Source organism: Bactrocera latifrons, unplaced genomic scaffold, assembly GCF_001853355.1.
Source record: "Bactrocera latifrons isolate USDA-ARS-PBARC rearing strain unplaced genomic scaffold, ASM185335v1 scaffold_359, whole genome shotgun sequence".
Taxonomy (NCBI): Eukaryota; Metazoa; Arthropoda; class Insecta; order Diptera; family Tephritidae; genus Bactrocera; species Bactrocera latifrons.
Genome location: NW_017537000.1, coordinates 161,028 through 175,022, shown reverse-complemented (window position 1 = coordinate 175,022; position 13,995 = coordinate 161,028). Strand labels below are relative to the sequence as shown.

The 13,995-nt window shown below is 34.9% G+C and overlaps 4 protein-coding genes across 5 annotated transcripts in view; 1 reads left to right on the top strand and 3 right to left on the bottom strand.

The window, feature by feature from the left end:
* The window catches only part of LOC108971755 (centrosomin), a 51,983-nt gene extending 50,896 nt beyond the window's left edge, over nucleotides 1-1,087 (bottom strand). Inside the window, exon 1 of one of the 2 annotated variants that reach the window (XM_018938016.1) lies at nucleotides 652-1,087. In XM_018938016.1, coding sequence (XP_018793561.1) covers nucleotides 652-863 — 212 coding nt within the window. In that variant the 5' untranslated portion in view covers nucleotides 864-1,087. The remainder of the gene's footprint in view (nucleotides 1-651) is intronic. The other variant, XM_018938021.1, reaches the window with a different exon arrangement.
* A 429-nt stretch (nucleotides 1,088-1,516) lies between these two features.
* LOC108971751 (Golgi pH regulator) lies at nucleotides 1,517-3,878 on the bottom strand. Its single transcript, XM_018938012.1, has 7 exons — nucleotides 3,594-3,878; nucleotides 3,253-3,523; nucleotides 2,965-3,190; nucleotides 2,720-2,904; nucleotides 2,479-2,660; nucleotides 2,226-2,411; nucleotides 1,517-2,154 (listed from the first exon to the last, which is right to left on the bottom strand). Exons 1-7 carry the CDS (start codon nucleotides 3,633-3,635, stop codon nucleotides 1,885-1,887), a joined length of 1,362 nt encoding a protein of 453 aa, XP_018793557.1. The 5' UTR covers nucleotides 3,636-3,878; the 3' UTR covers nucleotides 1,517-1,884.
* Nucleotides 3,879-4,115: 237 nt separating this feature from the next.
* Nucleotides 4,116-6,517, top strand: LOC108971749 (nischarin). The gene is made up of 5 exons (XM_018938009.1): nucleotides 4,116-4,576; nucleotides 4,633-4,866; nucleotides 4,943-5,074; nucleotides 5,144-5,939; nucleotides 6,025-6,517. The coding sequence occupies exons 1-5, from the start codon at nucleotides 4,367-4,369 to the stop codon at nucleotides 6,180-6,182; spliced, it is 1,530 nt and encodes a 509-aa protein (XP_018793554.1). The 5' UTR covers nucleotides 4,116-4,366; the 3' UTR covers nucleotides 6,183-6,517.
* A 1,041-nt stretch (nucleotides 6,518-7,558) lies between these two features.
* Nucleotides 7,559-13,741, bottom strand: LOC108971762. The gene is made up of 9 exons (XM_018938033.1): nucleotides 12,728-13,741; nucleotides 12,297-12,601; nucleotides 11,674-12,198; nucleotides 11,506-11,596; nucleotides 9,423-10,267; nucleotides 9,208-9,343; nucleotides 9,013-9,116; nucleotides 8,828-8,955; nucleotides 7,559-8,766 (listed from the first exon to the last, which is right to left on the bottom strand). Exons 1-9 carry the CDS (start codon nucleotides 13,611-13,613, stop codon nucleotides 7,929-7,931), a joined length of 3,858 nt encoding a protein of 1,285 aa, XP_018793578.1. The 5' UTR covers nucleotides 13,614-13,741; the 3' UTR covers nucleotides 7,559-7,928.
* Nucleotides 13,742-13,995: the final 254 nt, after the last annotated feature.

The window sequence follows — 13,995 nt, the reverse complement described above, 5'->3', positions numbered from 1 at the left end:
TATATTTATTTAATTTTTATATTCTAATTGAAATTTTTTTATGAGATATGAAAACAAACTTTTTACAACAAATATTATTCATAATTTATCAATTTGCCAAAGTCATCTAAAAATATTATAACAACTCCATCAAACACTTCTCGAACGCTTAAAAGCGTTATTATTCGATTTCACCAGTGATTCAAATTTGTAATCGATAAATGCCGCTTTGTTATGCTATTGAGGCGATGTGAGGAGATGTTGGTATTATACCGACCGTGTGACATGAGGCCTCAAATTAAACAATACGATGTGCCAACATGATTATTTGTACAAGCTTGCCGTGATATCACATCATAGGTCATTATAAAAAATATTAAATATACAACCTAAAATTCAGTTTTGCAACATAAAGAGTCTTAACTTGTGCATGTGAAACAAAATTAAAGCATGCGATACAGACAGCATACTTGTGTTAATTACAAATGATGTGGTGAAATCGTGATATTTTCCTATAGCATAATATGAAACAATGTTGTTAATCATCAGATGGCGTTATTTACTTGTTAGTTAAAAGTGCATATAACAACATYACTTGCATAAAAGTTCCGCGTTGTATGCAGGGTTAAGGTCACAAGAGGCTTTTAAACATTATTTCAATTATGTACTTACTCATTTAAACGTTTGGAAAGCGCCTCCGCAATTGTACGCAGCACTTTCGAGTCCACATCAGCACCGCCATGCTCCAATAGAAATGATGTCATATTCTGGATCACGCTGATCTCTTCATCTACATCAGGATGCGAGCCGGCAGCAGCTGCTGCATTTGCCATTTCAGCATCGGCACGTCCCTTTGAAACATTCACACGCATATTATCACTCATGTTTATAGCTCTTAAACTGTTTACTTATAACACAAATATAATACTGATAAGTTTATGTTGTTATATATAAAATTCCTTAACAAAATTGTCAAAAGAAAAACAAACAAATATTTCAACACAGGTAAAATAAGCGCCAATTGAAATCAAACTGATTTTATAAAAAGCGAAATATGCAKATTGTGGATGGCACAAGAGCGAACGGTGGTGGTGTTGCCGTATTTTGGAAATAATAATAAWGTTGGTTAGTGAAAAATTTAATGCAAGAAATAATTCTATGAGAATGCTGAAATTTTTAAAAACAAATAACAACTATCAAAAAATTGTATTTATTATAAAAAATGTTCTTTATATATAAAATGTGTGCTGTCATATGTTTGCGAATTTTCATGTTCAATACAAAATACATACACACATACATACATATGTATATGAAAATCTCAGTTTTAAGAAAGTTAGCTCACACTCAAAAAATTCACTTTTTAGAAAAAGTTTTGCACTAAAGGAARCAGATATAGCGTATTCCGCTCATGAAAATGCTTTTGGAAGCTTTCTGTCCATAATAAAAATCAGTAATGCTCTTTTTGTATACAAATTTAATAGTTTTATTTATTATAAATAATTTCATAAGAATACATATAGTATAATTGCTTTAAAATAATGGAATATTTTAATGCAATATGCGTTAGCAGTGGTGAAATAGTTTATTCCGTATTAATCGCTCGCGATTTGTGCGTTAGCGGAATACAAATAATCTAATATGTTTCACACGCAGACATAAAATTGTTTACAGCTTTAGTAGTTTCAGTTAATTATATAATATAATAAGCTTAACAAAATTTACAATTAATTTCAATTAAATATTTTTGGTTTACTAAATACGAGTACATGTACTTGTACTAAAACACACATACATACACATACATATGTGCTTACTTATAGGTTTTGTAWCATTATATAGTACAAATAGGTTTTTAGCTATAAATAACTTTTTTGTTGTTACAAATCGTAGGTAAACGTTTCCCTAATCTATGCTGGCATCATATTTCGGTTTCTGTGATAGATATAGAACTAATATAGTGCTCAGTGCACTAACTAGGAATATAACATCAAACCAACGATGATAGAAATTAAAATGCARACTTCCTAGAACTTCTGTGATAATAACACGATATTCGGCAGGTAAGTTCATACGCATCAGTAGGACTGAAGAGCAGAAGTACATGCCCATTATTTGCGCCATAATTAACACGATAATATTTGATGATTTACTAGACGATATTCTATAGAAAAACTGTAAAGAGAGGAGCATAACATTTTAGCAAGGAAAAACTAAATAAATGTATTAAAAAATGTCTAAATAACCTTCGTCAATGTCAACAGCAAACCACGTATAGACGTCACAACAATACAGCCAACGAGTAAAAAGGATATATGTTGATTCCAGAAGGCAAGATCTATATCGAAACCACACCAATGCACGGCAATCTCCAGACCACGTGTAACAGGATCTTTACGACCCACACGGTCGAATATAATATTAACTGTACACTAAATAAAAAAGGAACAGTAATTATWATAAAATTAAAATGGTAAATGTTACAACATCTCTACTTACAATAAAAATCTTATACAGGCAGTATATGCTGAAGAAGTGTCCCAAAACATTAAAATATTTACCCTGCAACGTTTGCGACCACCTTTGACGTTCTTGCATATTTTTCATAGAATTGATTTCCATGAACAGCTGACGCATCAGTTCTTCTAAACCGTAAATCTCTAAACGCAGTTGACCAATATCTAGAGAAATCGTTTATGTAATTAATAATAGATATTGTCAAAATTGTATAAATACAAACCTTGGCCACTACTGTCCAAACGATTAACAGCCGAACTTAATATATTCCATAAACCTTTCTTGTTTTGGGTTTCTTTCTTGCGCCGATGCATTTCTAGCGCAATACGCTTCTTTTTTGCTACAATCATATCGACTGTTAGCTGCAAACGCCTTTCCAAATTTATAATATCACTTTGMGAAACAGGTCTGAGAATAAAAAGTTGAATGAAAGAATATATAATCTGATAGAAAATACTGCCAACCTACTTTATAAAATAAGTCATGCTTTGGTATGGACAATTGACCGCACCAAAGCCAGAGAGTACAGCCATAACAGTAACACCAATTACGCCAATACGTGATACGCCTTGTTCGATGGTGAAAATTCCATGTGAAACGCTAAGCAGTGGGAATGGATCACCAATTTTCCATAGGCCATATAGAAATACGAACCAACAGAGTATGGTTATTACACGCACCGCTTTGTCAGATACTGTTAGAGTATTTARAGCAATATTATTACAGTAATACTAGTAAATAAACACAGTATCATACCAAAAGATAAACTATGTATCACGGAATATAAAATGTATAGTGGTATGACAGCTATTACCATGAGTAGCAACAGCGTTAAACCTAGTCGCCAGTGGAAATAACGCGAGCTTGATTCTAGCACGCCCAAAATCTCGAATATTATCAACTCAAACATGGTGAGCGAGAGTGCAAAACACACCGAGAATATGAGTTGTACGGAAATGTGTCGTATTTCATAATTCTTAAATAGTTGTTTCATAAAAAATAACCAGCCTCCGGTAAAGAACAGGATCTGTAAGAAAAATTGTGTAAAATTTATAGAAAATGTACAAAATAAATAATAGATTTAGTTGCGTGCCCACCTGTGATACGAACACGATTATACAGTCTTCCAAAAATGCCATACCGATGTGGTATTTGCGAATGCTTTATTATTTAAAATCTTATTACACTTTTCGTCTATTTAGTACCATTTTTTTTACTGTACAAAATATAAATAAAAAAGGGATTATCTGATTTTTTCTTATAAACGCAAAAGCCGCAAAGAGCCAACAAATCACTAATGCCAAAAAACAGATGTAAACAATTGCCGGCTGACAGCTGTGTGATATAAAGTGACCAGTTGCTAAAAAATAAACATAGAAATCGCAACTGAATTTTCGTCGATTTTTTTCAAAATATATATTGACTTTTTAATGGAAATATGTATATTAATACATTATCTACGCTAACACTTTCATTTTCTAATAAATATAAGCTACTGAAAGCGTTTTCGTATAAGTTGCCATATTATTAATTTCGCTTTTCRAAGGTAACAGTTTGGAGGCCAACGCAAATTATACGCCCCCATTGAACAGCTGTTTGCTCATAAGTTCCAAGGCATCAAAATCCGTCTGTCTAGTTTTTCTCACTCATAATAAAAAAAGAAAGTGTAATTTAATTAAGTCGTTTCGTTAAGGTGTATAAATTGCTATTGTATGTGTTTAACAACTTTTAAGTATTAACGAAATTGTAAAATTAAAAAAGATGACTAATTAAGTGTATACGCAACGTAGCAAGGGACTGCAGTTTTCGACATTAAAAAAAAAAGTCTAGGAGTTATTTAAGTCAATTTGTTTAAGCATAAATATTAAAGATGTCCTGTTACTTCAGACAAAACGGCGATACACACGTAACTATACCAAAATATATAGAATCGTCCACTGGTGTTGTGTATTATGATATCAAAGTGCGCGTACATCAGGTGGAGTGGCTTGTAGAACGTCGTTATCGTGACTTCGCGCAGCTGCATGATAAATTAGTGGATGAAATCGCAATCTCCAAAAAATTACTACCGCCAAAAAAGGTATATAGGCTTATTGAAAACTTATGCATTTTATTTAACGTAAGTTTGCATTCCAGCTGGTGGGCAACAAAAACCCTGCATTTCTAGAGCAACGACGTGAACAGTTGGAGAAATATGTGCAAGAATTGCTTGTATTCTTTCGCATACAATTACCGCGCGTATTAGCGGAATTCCTGGATTTTAATAAATACGACATAGTATACTTGCTGCAGGACTTGGCAAAATTATTCAATGAATCGGGTAGCACGCTTTTGAGCTCGAAAAAAGCATTTAACTTCTCTGCGCTAGAGGTATTTGTATGGCCTTGTGCTAAAACACTCATAGCTTTGTACGTGTCATTTTTTTTGTTTTGTTTTTACATAACAGGTTTATGCGATAAGTGAACGGTTGTGCCTGCCTTGTCCCCCGGAGAATATCGAACAAAGGGGTAAATTTGATTTTTCACATGTGCTTGATTTTTGTACACAACTGGAGGTGCTCATTGTGACGCCAGTTAAGGTAAACCTTTTTTTTTAAATATACATATGTTATGTATTTGCTTATACCAGTATGTTTTATTACCAACAGGACAATACTACCTTTAGCAACGATTACAATACGGTGGATGTACCTATCGAACGTAGTAATATTATACCCAAAAACCTCCGTTTTACACTCAATGCATTCCGTAACGTTAAGGTACTCAAATTCCATGGTCTGTCCACGGAGAACATAGTCGATATTGCGTTATTAAAGCCAACTGTGCAAACTATCTGCGTACATAGCACAACGATGACACACATCAATCAGATACTTATGTGTGATAACATACACAGAGATACATTTGCGGCTATAGCAACAACAACAGCGCCAGATGCTATCTCCTACACCTCGAATAGTTCGGCAGCAGCACAATCATTGTCGAACAGTAGTTGCTGCACCGATGCACCCATTTCAGTCAACTTACCATACATGAAAGCCGATTGGTCTAATCTCGCTGATCTCGATTTGACCGGCAACCTACTAACACAAATTGACGCTAGCGTACGTACAGCGCCGAAACTACGTACACTAGTATTAGATCAGAATCGTATACGCGCCGTACAGAATCTCGCTGAACTCTCACAGTTGCAGATACTATCGCTGTCGGTAAATTTAATAGCTGAATGCATTGATTGGCATCTAGAATTAGGTAATTTGGTTACGTTGAACTTAGCGCAGAATCGTTTAAAAAAGCTAAGTGGGCTGCGTAAGTTACTTTCATTGGTAAATTTGGATTTAAGTTGTAATTTAATTGACGATCTCGAGGAAGTGGATTGCGTGGCACGTCTACCGATATTAGAGACCCTACGTTTGACCGGTAATCCACTAGCGGGCAGTGTTGGTGAGTCTACATAGCACACATGCTTACACATGCATATATTAATAAAAAATATTAAAAAAAAAATTAATTTTATTTTTCACTCCAGATTATCGTCCGCGCGTATTGTCACGCTTTCACGAGCGTGCTGCTGAAATCTCACTCGATAGCGAACGTGGCACACAAAAGGAGCTCGACACAGCGCTGGTGCTGTCAGCATTGCATATATCGAAAATGCGTCAATTGAGCAGTGGTGGCCAGCGTTAGTGTGCATGTCACAGGTATGATGATGCCAAATACGTAGAAACAAGAAGCCAAACTGCATAGAGTACCTAAAAGTAGACTACGCTTATGACGAACAGCAAGTAGCAAAATTAACAAAAAAAAAAAAAACTAGCAATATTATTATATATGTTTATGTTGGTCACAACGTTTGCTCAAAACTTGTATACGAATGTTTCTGAAACAATTCTATGCTCACCGAATTGCGTATACATTCCCTATATTACCTATTGTTTGTTACTATTTACGCGTGTGCAATAACTTATTTCTAGCTATCTGACGTATTTACAAACAACTATGTTCAAAACGGATTATACAATWATTTTTTAAAGAAATTTATTCAGTTTTTAAAGAACAAATTTTATACACATTGAGTTTGCGGCTAACCAAGTTAGCAAATCTAACGTAGAGCGGTCATTCGTGCGCTTGCGCTTTACAATATCTCGTTTGTTGCTTTCAAATAAATGTGCTATAAGTTTATATATATATATCTATATATATGCACATGCATACATATGATTAAGCTGTGTTTAAAAATTTGTTTCTCACTTTTTGAAGCATTTTAATGCAATTTAATTTGGTATGTAGTTTATATTTTTATTGTATATATGTATGTATATTGTTTTTATGTATTCCTATATATGTATGCAATCACGCTTTTACTTTTTTTTTTGACTACACATTTATTTATATATTACGTTTTCCTCAATTATTCTCGTCCTTATATAAATATATTGTGTACTTTGTGTATAATTATTACAATTTTGTTGTATTTATTTAGCATTGAACAATTTCTGCTTATTTAAAAATAAGAAAAGAACTTTTGCTAAACAATAAACGGCGAAATTCCAAGCAAAATGCAAACCTGTATTAACTTAAAAGTGCACCACATACTAGGTTAGACATTATAAACATATTTATATATATATATATACATACATACATATATAAATCAAATTTAGTAAAATAAAGCCAAAAGCATTTACGAGACAATTGAAAGTAATTGAGATATTCACTAACGGTATAAATGTTGCGCATGTTTCTTTTACTTTTAAAAATAAATATTCTATGTTTTCAAATATTTAAATGTGAACTGTAGGAGAAATTTTATTATAGATATTCTTTTTTTATAGTTTATTATCGTTAAGCATTTTGTTTCTTGGAGGTTTTCATGGAGCTCCAGCTTGTTTATATTACACATTAAAAAAAGAATAATATATAARAACTTTTTGCGTTAATTTCAATGCATTGGAGTTTTAATGTAAACAAACAAAGCTGCTGTCATATGCAGCTCCGTGAATAGCTCCAAAACTGTTTTGATAAAATCTTTATTTTATTATAAACATTGCCATTATTTGTAAATATTGAAGCAATAAAAATTAGATTCTTTGTAAATTTAAATTATGGCCAACGAATGCAAAAGAACAAATATGCAACATTTATTAGTGTTGTTGCAAAATGTAGTAGATATTATTATGTACTACATTTTCCAGCAAATTCTTATGCAAGAATTTAGTGTTGTTGCAAAATGTAGTAGATATTATTATGTACTACATTTTCCAGCAAATTCTTATGCAAGAATTAAGTTGATGCACGAAAAATTTATACACCAAGTGAATATCCCTAACAAACTTACTCTCGTTTAATAGTATCTCACAATTCGTCACTTTGCGCTACTCAATAACTTTGCCACGGCAATGTGTAGTCACGTTGCCGCTGTTTCATTCGTTTTCATTGCTGTTGGTTATGATGATGCTGCTGTTGTTGCTGCTGCTGCATCATTTGATGATAGTGCTGTTGCTCAGCAGCTGCCACCGCATCAAACATAGGCGTGTGCACTTCACCTAAAAATTGTGGCGTTGCTGGCGGATTTGGATCGGCCAACTCACCAATTAACGGCATATCAATATCGGATGTATTAAGCGCATGTTGTTGCTCTGGCTGTCCAAAGCCAATGTGATATTGTGCCGCTTGCACATCGCCACTATCAACCATATGACTGCTATAAGCCGTGGCGGCTTGCTGATCCACAACGCCTGTGTTGTCGAGTGTAGGCGGCGCTTGTTGCTGCGGCGGCTGCTGCTCTTGTTGTACGTTTTGGCCATCCAATAAGGGAGTAGCCTCCATGTCACCGTATTGTATTGGTTGCACTGTATCGGTGTCCATTGCCGGTTCTGGTGCTTGCAATTCGGTCGGTTCTACTGCCGCGTTAACTACAGTTTCGTTTGCAGTGTCGTTGACTTGTTCGCCAACTTGTTCATCACCTTCGGCACCAGATTCACCATCGCGTCTCACCAAACCCAACATATCTAACATATTGCGTTTGACGGTGTTCTCTTGGGCAGCCTCCACTGAGGCATATGCCGACTTTTGACCACATGTGGCTAAATGATGTGCCATCTTATTGCCAATCGATGTGGAGAAGCCGCAAATACAATGCATTTCATTTGGTAGTGGAAATTCCATAATTTCGTGCGCAACACTACCGCCGCTGCACTCGGCCGCATGCTCGAAGACAGCACGTTCACAACACGATTTGTAATTACATTTATTGCATTTCATAACGCCACTGAAATGTTGAAAGTAAAACTAAAATTTGCACAAAAATTAATGTAGAAGCACCAAAGTACCTGAAATGCTCTTCACTTAGAATTTCAGAATTACACTCCGCACAAATGGAACCATCAATGAATGCATAGAATTCGCCGAGTTTCGAAACTACGGTGTAGGGTAGTGGTTCCCGATGATGGCTGCGTATCTGTAATTACGTAAGAAATTAACTATTTAATATATTATATCAGGAACACACACATACCTTCGGTGGTGCAATAAGCATAGAGTTGGCGAGCAGTGGCATCACCTTTTGCGTGCTCTTCAAAAGGCTAGTGTGATGATTGGCCGAATGTTGCTTTAATGCACCTGAAAACACAAGCAATGGAGAATATTAATTTATTTGGAAAAAATATGAAATGAAACATAAYCTAAAAAATTTTAAATTCTCAACACTTACCCTTTTCGATAAAGCTGAGTGCACATTTTTGACAGCGCAATTGTATATCCTTCTTATTAAGATGGGCACGAAGATGCATAAAATAGTTTTCAATGTTGGAAACGTTAACATGTCCTTTGTAGGAGAAACGGAAAATCTGTAATTGCCAAAAAATGTAAATAAAATGAAAAATGAGTTTATGACAATTAAAACTAAATTTTTTTTGCATTACTCACATCCAAACAGAATGGACATTGCAAGAAATTCTGACTTTTATGATCATCATAGAAATGACGCACTGCATCACGATGCGACGATGAACGATAGCCACATGCCTGACAAACATATGGCAATTCCAACATATTATGCATCTTCTGCAAATGCACCGTTAAATGATGTAACGAATTGAAGCGTTGCTGACAGATCAAACAGTGGTAAGAAGCTGACGCAGCAGACTTCGTTTCGAGTGGATGCATAATTTGATTGTGTTTAGTGAGTACCGACTCGCTGGGATGTTTATCCAAACAGAATAGACATTGGAACTGATGATCCTTATCGGCAATAATATGTGAGACTAAATGTGTTTGTAATTTCTCATTTGAATCGAATGACTCAGTAAGATCGCAAATGGGGCAATCAACACTGGTGGCCTCAACAACAGCGCCAGCGTCATTCTTGTAAGGAAAACTCTCGAAATTTACATCCAAACCATCACGTACGCCATAGTATAATTCCTCAATACCCTTTAAATCGTCCTCAAGATCCTTTTCTTTTTTTACYTTGGCCTCGACRAGCAATTTCTTGCTAGAAGTGGGCTCTGACCTAGCGCTAGACGCATGATGTTTAGAGGATGAGGATTTTGATGCTGGTAGCACTTTGCTCGTTGACGAGCTACTATTTTTTGCCGAGGATTTCTTCGATTCCGGCTTGTAATCATCATCTGCAGCAGCAGCTGCGTGACGTCCGCGACGACCACTTGTAACGGGCGATGAAGTGTCATGACGCGGTGTATCGGGTTTCTCTTTCTTAATAGTCTTCAAGTTGACTTTTTCCGGTTGAACGTAATCAGCTTCGTTGATAGCTGTAAACAAGATTGTAGTCAAAAAATTTTAAATAGAAATTTGGGAAGTATTATCAAGACTAATTGTTGTAGTCTAACTGGATTAGCGTTTGAAATTCAAAAATAGCTGTGGTGAGCAAGAGAGAATACTGTAAATGAAATTTTCATTTAAAGAAGAAAATATTCTGGTGAAAAATTCTGTGTTTGTTAGCTCAACTTCTCGTTTGATTGTCAATAATTTCTATTCTTATTTACATATTTACTTCCTAACCTCAAAACAAATTTTTGCCTTTATATCTCAACTGTTATTTAGTTTATCAAATTTTGCGTTAAAATCGCATACAAAAAGCATAATACCACAAGCTAAGTATTTTTCTAAGATTTTTTTAAGATTATGAAGACTTTTTTAACAATCACAACTTTTCAATCCAAGAGTAAATATCGTCAATGTGCACCAAAAATAAAAATAGAAAAGCTTGTCTTGTTTGTTTAGTTTTTAATAAAACAAGAAATTTATTTAAAATCAAATAGCCATTATTTTAACTTCACTACACTTATTTATAAATAAGATATTATGCTTTTTGTATATAAATACGACTAATTTCTTTTTATTACATAGCTATTATGCAACGTGAACAACATTGAAGGTTTTTTCCAAAATTAAGTGAAAAAACACAGTAACAACAAAAGACTGGGCAAATTATTAAAATTTGGCATTATATGCAAATTTAAAGTAACACTTTTTTGGAACAAAAATTATTATGTTTTTTTGTTTTGGAATGAAACCTTCAAGCATCATACACCAAGTTTATAATTTTTAGCACAAATTATGAAAGATTTAAGTAATTGAAATTATTTAAAGATTTTTTACTCTAAATATGAAAATATTTTAAGAAATATCGTAACATATAACGTTGCAACAATTTTCGCTCAATAAAAATGTAATGACAACACAATATACTGCTCTTTCGAGTGGTACTTAGCAACTAGTTGAGGTATAAGGCCTGAGGATTAAGCACATTAGCTAAAACTAAGACATGATTTAGCAAAAAAAACTTGCATCTTGTGGTTTTAAACGAGCGCTGCAACGAGGAAATAAAAATAAATAAAATTTATACATTAGTCAAATAAAAAAATATTAAAAGATTATTCCAATATTAGTTGCAGTATATAAGCGTCCTGGCGTTACTTTCGCCAAAACATGTTTGCAAATGTTAAATAATAGTCGCCATCCTTATGTGCTAAAATGTGGTACTAACGTTTTTTCAACCGTTTCGGTGTTGTATTTGCGGGCGTCTCTCGATAATTTGCTGGCAGCACGCTCCAATCCTTGAAGGGATTCGTTGCAACCTGTTTAAAAATATATTTACATGTAAGTATGAATGTGTAATGTTTTAAMATTTTTAGGCGCCCGGCGCACTACGCACCTGATACAAGCGTTGCGTGAGCGTTTCATTAGTGTTCATACGTGTCTGTTCTGCAATATGTGAGGTTATGTTGTTGAAAGCCTGCAATGCATATGTGCCGAATTGTTCACGCCAAACTAATTCATCCAAAAATTGTTGGATCATTTGACGCGACAGCAGGGACAAGGTATTCTGGAACATACGTGGCACAATGCGACGCAAGTAATCCATTACGGCGGAGTTTGTGTGCTTGGCAGAGCTATCGGTTGCGGCAGCTTGTATAATGTTTTTGAAGCCCATGGAGTATAGTGTCATTTTATCAACAGTTAGATCAATGCAAATAACACTGTCTTTATGCACCCAACGTTGCAGTGGCTCCAGTATAGTCTGAAAACGTTTTTTATAATTACGGTCAGCATCGGATACCGGTTCGACGGCACGCAGTCGTATGGTTTTCTCTGCATAATCAAGAACGCCTAAAACTTCAACTTTCACTTGACGCTGTTGACCATCCTGCGATGTGGTGCCCAACGAGATAACACCAACCTAGAAAAAAAAATGTATAAATATATGTAATCACACAGTTTTTCAAACAAAACAAAATATATACATATGTATATATTTTATAATAATCATTTAATCACCTCTACAAATCGTTCTGGTCCGCCTAGCTTTTTACATTTTTGATGCACTGCTAATGTGCAAATTGCACGCAGCCAAGTATAAACACCCTTTATATAGACATTGTCTACCTTAACCCACTGTACGACGTTTTGTATATTTGTCTGACACGACCAATGATAAATTAGTTTGAGTATGCATGATGGTGGATGTGGTGCGCCTTCAAATATGGAACCGTGAAATACAGAAACAAAACGCATTGGACAGCATTCACTAATCCAAACATAACCGCCGGTGTAGGGAAACTTTGTGGCGTCAGAATAAACACCTAGAAATTAAAAATGCAAGATTTTATTAAATAGTTACCAAGAAAATTAACTTTTCAGATTTGAACATAAAAAAACGAAATATATCAATTTATTTGTAATATTCCAAACAACAACGATAAACTCACCCAATTTTAACTCATTTGAGCGATGATTTGCGCACTTTTGTTCTGCTTTTAACAGACCCTCTTGTATAAGCCATTCAGTAAATTTGTTTGGTGTCAACATCAGCACCAATTTTACCTTGGAATCCAATTTGCTACGTGTACTTGACATATCTTTAACTTTGAGCCAAGGTTTGGCCAACACCACCAAAGATGGAAATGTTTTGCCCTGAAGTTTAGTTTCTTTACCTTGGTCTTTACCGTCCTTTCCATCTTTACCATCCGTACCGATAACCAAACCGCCGACGGAACTAATTTCTGATGGCTTGAAATTTGTTGGCGGGGTTGTAGGTGATGCGCTTTTATCACCTTTACTTGGTGTTGTTCCTTTTCCGCTTGCACCAGCTTTTCCACTTTTACCAATTGCCCCTGACGAAGTAGAGGGCAAGCCCTTTTGACCTTTAGCTCCCTTTGTAATGTTTCCTAGTGTGCCACTAGCAACAGGCGTTAACCCTTTTTTGCCTGCAGCTACTGCAATGCGTTTCGCTAATGGCACATCGTCCTCCTCTTCATCCGAAGATTCTAAATATACAAAGTTAGATGGACGTTTACGCGCACCACCGCGTGTGCCGCCCACTGTCGTAGAAGGTGCATCAACTTTAGCCGGTTTTTTCGGTGGTAATGTGGCCTCTTTTAATTCCTGTAAAACTTTACCCTTAAATGAATACGCCTGAAATACCTGTCCATTGAAAAGCTCACGACCCTCATTGCTAGTCAATGCTGATTTTAGTGCATTTTTAATTGCATTATGCTCATTGGCCACTTTCTCGTATGCAGCTAATTGTGCTGGGGATAATTCCTCAACCCAACATTCTAATTCTAAGCTTATATCACTCTTCGTTACTCGCATTTCTCTTCTTGGCAAGCAAAACGCGTTTTAAAATGTTAAAAATCCAAGTTTTCAATTAAAATTGCAATTATATTTTCACACGCAACAATTCAATTCGATTGATAAAAATTTTCACACAGAGAAAAATGGCGATGGCGGCGTTGCTATGCTGACGTTGCCAATATTATAAAAAGTAGTGGAATTTAAGAAAGAGAGATTGTTGGGAGCACAAATTGGTAAGATTTTAAATTAAACTTTTTTAAAATATGGATGCTTTAAGGATTCAATTAAAATATATAATACTGTATATGTTGCTTATTAATAAATGTTATACATAAATTGTGCCTCACTTGAGAAAAACATTGTATACCTATATTTGACTTAATGTGCCAAACAGATTCTA